The sequence below is a fragment of the Sinocyclocheilus grahami genome, unplaced genomic scaffold, assembly GCF_001515645.1.
Source record: "Sinocyclocheilus grahami isolate Dianchi unplaced genomic scaffold, SAMN03320097.WGS_v1.1 scaffold1001.1, whole genome shotgun sequence".
Classification (NCBI taxonomy): domain Eukaryota; kingdom Metazoa; phylum Chordata; class Actinopteri; order Cypriniformes; family Cyprinidae; genus Sinocyclocheilus; species Sinocyclocheilus grahami.
Window position 1 is genome coordinate 361837 of NW_015506180.1, and position 10244 is coordinate 372080.

The 10244-nt window shown below is 37.8% G+C and overlaps 1 protein-coding gene across 1 annotated transcript in view; it reads left to right on the plus strand.

Moving 5' to 3' along the window:
* Window positions 1-9706, plus strand: part of brwd3 (bromodomain and WD repeat domain containing 3) — a 37418-nt gene extending 27712 nt beyond the window's left edge. The window contains exon 36 of the mRNA XM_016250676.1: window positions 7925-9706. Coding sequence (XP_016106162.1) covers window positions 7925-8601 — 677 coding nt within the window. The 3' untranslated portion in view covers window positions 8602-9706. The remainder of the gene's footprint in view (window positions 1-7924) is intronic.
* Window positions 9707-10244: the final 538 nt, after the last annotated feature.

The following is a 10244-nucleotide window of genomic DNA, read 5'->3' on the forward strand; positions in this document are numbered from 1 at the left end:
GTGTAAAACGACTAAACCCTGAAACTAACCTTATTAATTTATTCTGAGATTTTTGTAACTTATCCAACCAACCACGAGACAAATCAGACATCCAAGAAATACATGCATATTCGAAATGACATAGTACTAAACATGATGCAAGTGATTTTATATTCTGTTTATCAAGAAAACTAACATGTCTGACAAGAAATTTTGTCCTAACATTAACCTTACCCAGAACTTTCATAGCCATATTACAGCACTTATATCAAGGACACATCCAAGATAATTAACAGAAGTTCTATTTGATATTAAACAATCCCCCACATTAACAGACATCTTAGAAACCTTATTCAAATTCTTTTTAGACCAAAATATGGATTCCGTTTTACCTAAATGCAACATCAGTTTGTTTTCAGAGATCCAGTCTCTTACCTTACAAAGCTCCTTACCTAAATGCACTTGTATCCTACCAACATCCTTATCTGAAATTATTAAAGCAGAATCATCAGCATATAAAAACAAATTACAATCACAAACTGCTTGCATGTCATTAATATATAAAAACAAAACAAAAGAGGGCCTAAAACACTTCACACTTCCCTGAGGGACTCTATTTTTAACAAAAGTATCCTCAGAAAGAACCCCATCAATTTCTACACTCTGAACTCTCCCAGTTAAATAAGAATTCAACCAGGCTATCACTTTACTTGAAAAACCCATGACACTTTATTTATCTAAGATTATTGAATGTTTTACTGTGTCAAAAGCTTTCTGGAGGTCTAAAAGTACCATACCACACATTTTACCTTCATCAATCTGCCTCCTCATAAAATCTGTTAAATAAAGAATTGTAAGAATTATCAGTTGAATAAGATTTCCTAAAACCTGACTGAAAATCATAAATTAAACTACTCCTACTTAAATACTCATACATCTGTTTATACACAATTCTTTCTCAAATTTGAGGCCACATTAAAAATGGAGATTGGACGATATTTTCCAGGATCGTGTCTTTTACCTTTTTTAAATAACGGAATAATTTTAGCTAACTTCATATCAGATGAAATATACCATTTTCCAAGGAAAGATTAACAATAAATGTACAGGGTGTCCGCGGGGTCTTAAAAAGTATTACAAGTTGATAAATCAATTTAAAGAAAATTAAGGCCCTTAAAAAGTATTAAACAGTCTGAAATGCCATTTTCCAAGGTATTTAATTTTGTATTTTTTCATTATGTATATTTGTCGAATAGTGGGGTTCTGTGTATTTTATTTATGGAATCCCGCAAGATTTGACGTCATCTGTTACGGCGCTCACTGACTGACTGCGCTGCTGTGTGATAGCATGGGGCTTGTTGATTCCACTCTCGCCGAATTTCTAACCATTACTCCCAACTGCTCCTGCGATTTTTGTGTCCGCACCCGCAAACATTCTAATATTGTATATAATTTTCACGCATCAGGGCACCGCTATCAATATGTGGGGTATTTATATCTCCTTTGAATGAATGCTTGCAGTCGTAGTTCACTTTCGATTTCGCGATCGCACGCGCACTGTGTAAAAAGAGCACATCCTACGATAAAAGATTTGTCAATGCGCTCGGGATCTGTTGAGAAGCAAATCCTCCAACATCTTGTCCGTTATCTCTCCTTACTTTTGACCCGTGATTAGTCAAATCTGACTTCTGCAGCTCGTGTTGGATGCAGGGTTGTTGTTGGGGTTTTTTTCCACAAAATTGGGCTGCTTTTAAACTGTTGCCATTGGTTGATTTTCCCGTGAGTTAAAGGTTTGAAATATTGCATAAATTACAATTGGTTGAAATGCTTGTACTCAAACATTTTGCATTCTACTTGTAATAAAACCGTGCTAAATGTTTTGGGCCACACTAGTAGGAAGCATTTGAGCTGTGTTTATGATAAATGTGCATAACAGTGACTGTAAAATATGTATTTTATGGATGGAAATTACATTTTTATATTTGGGACATGGTAATTGCGCTACTTTGGGCGTTTTTTTGTTTTGTTTTTACTGGCATGAGCTTGGAATGCACAATTAAAATGATGTAATAGTTGTGATCATTATTTTACCTTCCATGATCATTCAGACACGATCAAGTGCAGTACTGACACTCTGTCATGTCTGTATCAAATCAAGCACTCCGTAATCACAGGTAAACGGTCTGATCAGTTAGGTGTTTGTCATGAGAAGTGTTCCATAAAACAGCTAAGGTTTGAGTTGATGTGACAAATACATCTTTTGAATATACTGTGTGAACTCATTGCCCCGTTAGCTCGGAGAGCTTTATTTTCCCTCCTCAATAAGTTTTGTCAGTTGTTTTGTTTATTGGTCTAATTCTTGTTCCTTTGGTTGCGTTGGTTAGTCACTCACTCAATTAATTCTCTTGTGTTTCGTTCCCCACTTCTGAATTGTTGTATTGATAAGGTGTTATCACAAAGTAAGTCGGTTTAATTGCGCTATCTTACAATCAATATATAGTAAATGTAAGTTAAAGTGTCGCCAATGTAACCGGTTAAAACTCTGAGTGGCGATGAGGTCTTAAAATGTATGGAAAGAGTCTTAAAAAAGGTCTTAAAAGGTATTAAATTTAGCTACATGATTCCTGTAATATACCCTGATGTAATAGTTGGAGCTATGATATCTGCAGCATCTCTGCAGAAACCCAGTTGACTTAGACACTTGAAGCTCTTCTAGCATTTTAGTAATTTGATTTACACTAACTTTAGCAAAAGAAAAACTATTTGGCAACACCCCTTGTTTTAAATAAAATCTCTTAACAAAATCAATCCCATAATTTCCTTTGGACAGAGGAAGCTCATTAACTAGACTATTAGCAATTAATGAAAAGAATGAATTAAATTTATTAGCAACTTACATTTACATTTATAATTTACATTTGCAACTTTATTTTTATCAAATTCTATCTTAGCTACATGATTCCTGTAATATACCCTGATGTAATAGTTGGAGCTATGATATCTGCAGCATCTCTGCAGAAACCCAGTTGACTTAGACACTTGAAGCTCTTCTAGCATTTTAGTAATTTGATTTACACTAACTTTAGCAAAAGAAAAACTATTTGGCAACACCCCTTGTTTTAAATAAAATCTCTTAACAAAATCAATCCCATAATTTCCTTTGGACAGAGGAAGCTCATTAACTAGACTATTAGCAATTAATGAAAAGAATGAATTAAATTTATTAGCAACTTTATTTTTATCAAATTCTATCTTGCCATCAATATCTAGACCTACCTTTGATACAGGACATTTTGATTTACCAATCGAGTGGAACCTATTTAACACCTTTCGCAGAGATTTTTCTCTTCCTGATTCTTAGATCTCCTATAAATCGAGAGAGCCCTCCTATTTTTTAATATTTACAATATTTTCTGATCCATCCAATAACTAGCTCTTTGCTTAACTCTCGCCTGTCTAAGGGGGGCAATTTTGTCCATTACTTTAAGAAATAAAACTTAAATTTTTCCAAGCATCAACTATTGAGATATTTTGAATATCATTCCAATTAACTCTTTTAAGATTGTCTTTAAAAACGTCAATATTATATATTTTTAACAATCTAGTTCATACTGTTTTATGATTACTAAATCTTATTTTACTACATTTTCTTGTACAAAAAAATTATGTTATGATCACTGATACCGTATTCAATTACTCCTCTCTGGGAAATATATTTTTCATCAGATACCAAAATAAGATCGATGGTACTTTCCCCACCTTCCCAAACTCTAGTAGATTTGTTTATTATTTGGGTTAAATGGAATAATTGGCATAATGACTGTAAAGCTTTAAAATGATCCCCTTTTCTATTATCTATATTTGTATTAAAATCCCCCATAATAATACATTATTTTGCCAAATTGTTGTTCAAAACAAACTCCAGTCCCTCATAAAAATTGTTTTGACTGGGTGGACGATAACAAACTCCAAACAGTATAGGCTTAGTCGCAGGCAACAATAATTCCAAGAACAATAACTCTTGCTCAACATTAAAGGAACACTCCACTATTTTGAAAATATGCTCATTTTCCAACTCCTCTAGAGTTAAACTGTTGAGTTTTACCGTTTTCTAATCCATTCAGCCGATCTCCGGTTTTGGCGGTAGCACTTTTAGCTGCAGCTTAGCATAGATCATTGAATCTGATTAGACCGTTAGCATCTCGCTCAAAAATGACCAAAGAGTTTCGATATTTTTCCTATTTAAAACTTGACTCTTCTGTAGTTACATCGTGTACTAAGACAGATGGGAAATGAAAAGTTGCTATTTTCTAGGCCGATATGGCTAGGAACTATACTCTCATTCCGGTGTAATAATCAAGGAACTTTGCTGCCGTACCATGGGTGCAGCAGGCGCAATGATATTACGCAGTGCCTGAAAATAGTCCCCAGCACGCTCCCTGTGCAAGCAGGTGGTCACGTTGGTTAAGTTGGCGGAAGTTAGCCTATTTTCAGGCACTGCGTAATATCATTGCGCCTGCTGCACCCATTTTCCGTCGGTCTTAGTACACGATGTAACTACAGAAGAGTCAAGTTTTAAATAGGAAAAATATCGAAACTCTTCGGTCATTTTTGAGCGAGGTGCTAGCGGTCTAATCAGATTCAATGATCTATGCTAAGCTGCAGCTAAAAGTGCTACGACAGACCCGGAGATCAGCTGAATGGATTCGAAAACGGTAAAACTCAACTGTTTAACTCTAGAGTTGGAAAATGAGCCTATTTTAAAAAATAGTGGAGTGTTCCTTTAATGTCTAACACATTAAAATTAATATCCGATCTAATAAAAATACAAACACCTCCTCCTTGTCTATTGTGATCCTTCCTAATAACATTATAATCGTCTACTTTTATTTCATTATTAGTTACAGATGTGTCTAACCATGTTTCTGTTAAGCAAAAAATCCCCACTTTACAGTTCTTAAGTAAGCACCTTCATCAACCTTGGGTAACAAACTCCTTATATTTAAGTGCACAAAATGTAAACCTTTTGTGTCAAAATAGTCCCCAAACAAATCGGCAGAATCTCTTGATACTGGAAGAGTCTCTTCATCAACTAAGCTCTCATCGTATTCAGTGCCTTTCTGGTCCACAACACATCCTCCCCGGCAAACTGTCCTCTCCAAACTAGACCTCGCAGCTGCCTCGTCGCCCATTATGACCACGCCATTATCCATGAAAAGGTGAGATATATTATTAGCCATGCTGTTAATATTTGGAGCCCTGTCACTGCATGACACTCGTAGCTGTACAACAGCGGAATTCCGTTCAGCCAAGTACAATCCGGATTCCAAAACTCGCCCTTTGTAAAAACCGGGACAAACTTCCCCATTAGGACCTGTACAAGGGTGAATGTCGCCTGACAATAACAGGCATTGATGATAAATGTTTCTTGAGCACCAAATCAGCATATTGGAATGAATTCTGATCTTACTGACCACAAGCTTTTGAATGGTAGTGTATATTGCAAAGAATTTGCTTTACCTCCAATTTGACCATGAAATTGTGTCCTCTGTGCATCTATATAGGTGGCAATGGCTTTCTGCCAAACGCAGGTCGAAGTTCACATCGGAGAGCTGCCACGTTAACTGAAGAAGGAGAGGTCTCTGAATGTGAGAGTACCAGCTCATCATCATCCTCAACATCCGCATCGTCGTCCTCTTCCGGAACCTCGTCGTCTTCGTCCGAGAGTGACGACAGCGGGGCTGAGGTGGCCGGCTTTGCCGACGGCGGCGATCATGACTATTTACAATATTTTCTGATCCATCCAATAACTAGCTCTTTGCTTAACTCTCGCCTGTCTAAGGGGGGCAATTTTGTCCATTACTTTAAGAAATAAAACTTAAATTTTTCCAAGCATCAACTATTGAGATATTTTGAATATCATTCCAATTAACTCTTTTAAGATTGTCTTTAAAAACGTCAATATTATATATTTTTAACAATCTAGTTCATACTGTTTTATGATTACTAAATCTTATTTTACTACATTTTCTTGTACAAAAAAATTATGTTATGATCACTGATACCGTATTCAATTACTCCTCTCTGGGAAATATATTTTTCATCAGATACCAAAATAAGATCGATGGTACTTTCCCCACCTTCCCAAACTCTAGTAGATTTGTTTATTATTTGGGTTAAATGGAATAATTGGCATAATGACTGTAAAGCTTTAAAATGATCCCCTTTTCTATTATCTATATTTGTATTAAAATCCCCCATAATAATACATTATTTTGCCAAATTGTTGTTCAAAACAAACTCCAGTCCCTCATAAAAATTGTTTTGACTGGGTGGACGATAACAAACTCCAAACAGTATAGGCTTAGTCGCAGGCAACAATAATTCCAAGAACAATAACTCTTGCTCAACATTAAAGGAACACTCCACTATTTTGAAAATATGCTCATTTTCCAACTCCTCTAGAGTTAAACTGTTGAGTTTTACCGTTTTCTAATCCATTCAGCCGATCTCCGGTTTTGGCGGTAGCACTTTTAGCTGCAGCTTAGCATAGATCATTGAATCTGATTAGACCGTTAGCATCTCGCTCAAAAATGACCAAAGAGTTTCGATATTTTTCCTATTTAAAACTTGACTCTTCTGTAGTTACATCGTGTACTAAGACAGATGGGAAATGAAAAGTTGCTATTTTCTAGGCCGATATGGCTAGGAACTATACTCTCATTCCGGTGTAATAATCAAGGAACTTTGCTGCCGTACCATGGGTGCAGCAGGCGCAATGATATTACGCAGTGCCTGAAAATAGTCCCCAGCACGCTCCCTGTGCAAGCAGGTGGTCACGTTGGTTAAGTTGGCGGAAGTTAGCCTATTTTCAGGCACTGCGTAATATCATTGCGCCTGCTGCACCCATTTTCCGTCGGTCTTAGTACACGATGTAACTACAGAAGAGTCAAGTTTTAAATAGGAAAAATATCGAAACTCTTCGGTCATTTTTGAGCGAGGTGCTAGCGGTCTAATCAGATTCAATGATCTATGCTAAGCTGCAGCTAAAAGTGCTACGACAGACCCGGAGATCAGCTGAATGGATTCGAAAACGGTAAAACTCAACTGTTTAACTCTAGAGTTGGAAAATGAGCCTATTTTAAAAAATAGTGGAGTGTTCCTTTAATGTCTAACACATTAAAATTAATATCCGATCTAATAAAAATACAAACACCTCCTCCTTGTCTATTGTGATCCTTCCTAATAACATTATAATCGTCTACTTTTATTTCATTATTAGTTACAGATGTGTCTAACCATGTTTCTGTTAAGCAAAAAATCCCCACTTTACAGTTCTTAAGTAAGCACCTTCATCAACCTTGGGTAACAAACTCCTTATATTTAAGTGCACAAAATGTAAACCTTTTGTGTCAAAATAGTCCCCAAACAAATCGGCAGAATCTCTTGATACTGGAAGAGTCTCTTCATCAACTAAGCTCTCATCGTATTCAGTGCCTTTCTGGTCCACAACACATCCTCCCCGGCAAACTGTCCTCTCCAAACTAGACCTCGCAGCTGCCTCGTCGCCCATTATGACCACGCCATTATCCATGAAAAGGTGAGATATATTATTAGCCATGCTGTTAATATTTGGAGCCCTGTCACTGCATGACACTCGTAGCTGTACAACAGCGGAATTCCGTTCAGCCAAGTACAATCCGGATTCCAAAACTCGCCCTTTGTAAAAACCGGGACAAACTTCCCCATTAGGACCTGTACAAGGGTGAATGTCGCCTGACAATAACAGGCATTGATGATAAATGTTTCTTGAGCACCAAATCAGCATATTGGAATGAATTCTGATCTTACTGACCACAAGCTTTTGAATGGTAGTGTATATTGCAAAGAATTTGCTTTACCTCCAATTTGACCATGAAATTGTGTCCTCTGTGCATCTATATAGGTGGCAATGGCTTTCTGCCAAACGCAGGTCGAAGTTCACGTCGGAGAGCTGCCACGTTAACTGAAGAGGGAGAGGTCTCTGAATGTGAGAGTACCAGCTCATCATCATCCTCAACATCCGCATCGTCGTCCTCTTCCGGAACCTCGTCGTCTTCGTCCGAGAGTGACGACAGCGGGGCTGAGGTGGCCAGCTTTGCCGACGGCGGCGATCATGACTACAGCAAAGCCCCGCAACACAAACAGAAAGGCAACGCGGCATCGGCCTCTGTTGAAAACGCAAAACGAAAACGGAAAGTAGGATCGCAAACAACAACACCAGAAAAACGAGCACGGCGAGCAAATGAAAGAGATGAAGAGGAGCCTGAGGAAGAACCAGAGGAAGAGGAGGAACCTGAGGAGGAAGAGGAGGAACTTGAAGAAGAAGAGGAATCAGAAGGGGAAGACGATGTCATTTCGTCGTCAACAAAAACTGGAAGTCAGAGGTCAAATCAAAGTACTCCAAAGTCGGGGCGGGTTAATACTCGTAACCAGGGTCGAAGGACTGTCCTGTACAACGATGACTCTGAAGATGAGGGGCTGACAACAGACCCACTGAATCTAGGAATGTCACGTTCTGGAAGAGTCCGTCGCATGACTGAACGTGCAAGGGTCAGCCATCTCATGGGCTGGACACATTGACATTTTATGATGTTTACACAGACTCACTACAGCGATACTGCAGGGATTTTGTTTTTGTACTGTCTTTTTGTGACTTGTTTGTTTTGCTGTTTTTGTCTCCAAAACTTGATGTTCATGACTCTTCCTGGACTGTGGTGCTCTCTCTTCTCTGTGGTTTCCACAGAAACTACCACGCCATCAACAGCCACACCTCTGCCTTATTCTGGTCCAGAGTGCTAAAGAGTCAACTTTCCTTCCCCCTCTCTGTGTTCATCATCCCTTCCTCCTCCTGTTTCACTTTGATTTCCATCTTGGTTTCTTTTACTCCGAGGAATTTATTCTGTCAGAAAGATGGTGCTGCTCTCCTCTCCCTTCCTCCATCTCGGATTCTTTTCATACCCTTTTTTACGCAGGGAGTCATTGAGAATACTTACGTTTACCGTCTAATTCAGCTGACTTGACTTTACTATTAAATCAGGTTATGCATTTACCTCTGTTCAATAATATAATCAATTTTGGTGCAGGTGCAACCTCTGAGGTGCATTAACTACTTCCAGATCACTCATTAATCTATTTGAGCACAGACGCGAGGAGGATTATGGGAAATGTAGGAGAAAATGCACTTCTCCCTTCTCCTCTTGTTCAAATACACAAACACTTCAGACTGTTTTTACAGAATATATTTATATTTTTCCACTCTTGTATGATACACTTTGATTCATTCTTATCTTGCAGTAAGGAGAACATTAGTATTGATAATGTTTGCACATTTTATGTCAAGTATATGTGGCAGCTGATTGGTGGATGTGAGGTGATGTCTGAATCCTGGACTCTGGCTGGTTCAGATATAATGTAAATTGAAGCTGGTGCCCTCAAGCTATCTGAAGAGCAACAGACTGTTTATTTTTATTATTTTCTCTACACCATTATCATGAAAGACTGAAAAGGCTGTTATGTTTTGAACAAGGAAGACAACAAGAAACTCTGAAAATCATCTACTGTGATCATGTAATCAATGTTAATGTGTTTCACTGGTGTATTTTCAGGATAGTGAAGACATAAATTGAAGCGATCATAAGTTGAATCGGAGTTTGGTTTGTGGTGTCAAGGGGTGTGTGTACAAAAATGATTTTTTTTAAACGTTGGAACATCTTTCTCTCTCTCGCTCTCTTTCTGATTTGACCTTCCCTTATCTTCTTCTGTTATCCTTCTTTCTCACTTTTGTTTTTCTCTCTGTTGCACTACTGTGGAAAGCACCCTCTCCATCTAGTCTCAAAACTGCTTTTCCTCACCCGTTTAAAAGATGTTTCCCAGCCAATCAGGATACAGCATTAACCTCCTCAAGCTCTGTGCTGTTCCCTTCATTTAAAAAGGAGTTGAACAGATGAGTTTTTGTCTGCTCATTTCCTTTCCATTTCTCATGGCCCTTTTTTTCTTTTTTGTATCAGGGATCTGTTGTCTTGTGACAAAGTCTCAGTCTGTTCAGTGACAATAATAATGAAGATGATCATGATGTTAGATGTCATAAACTTATGTCCTGTTTTTCTACACATTTTGGGTTGTTTTTTTTTTTTATAATAAAGGTGTAACTGTGATTTGTCTCTCTCTGATCTGTACCAGTCAAAAGGACATGAATGTAGATAAAACTATGATGTATTTGATCT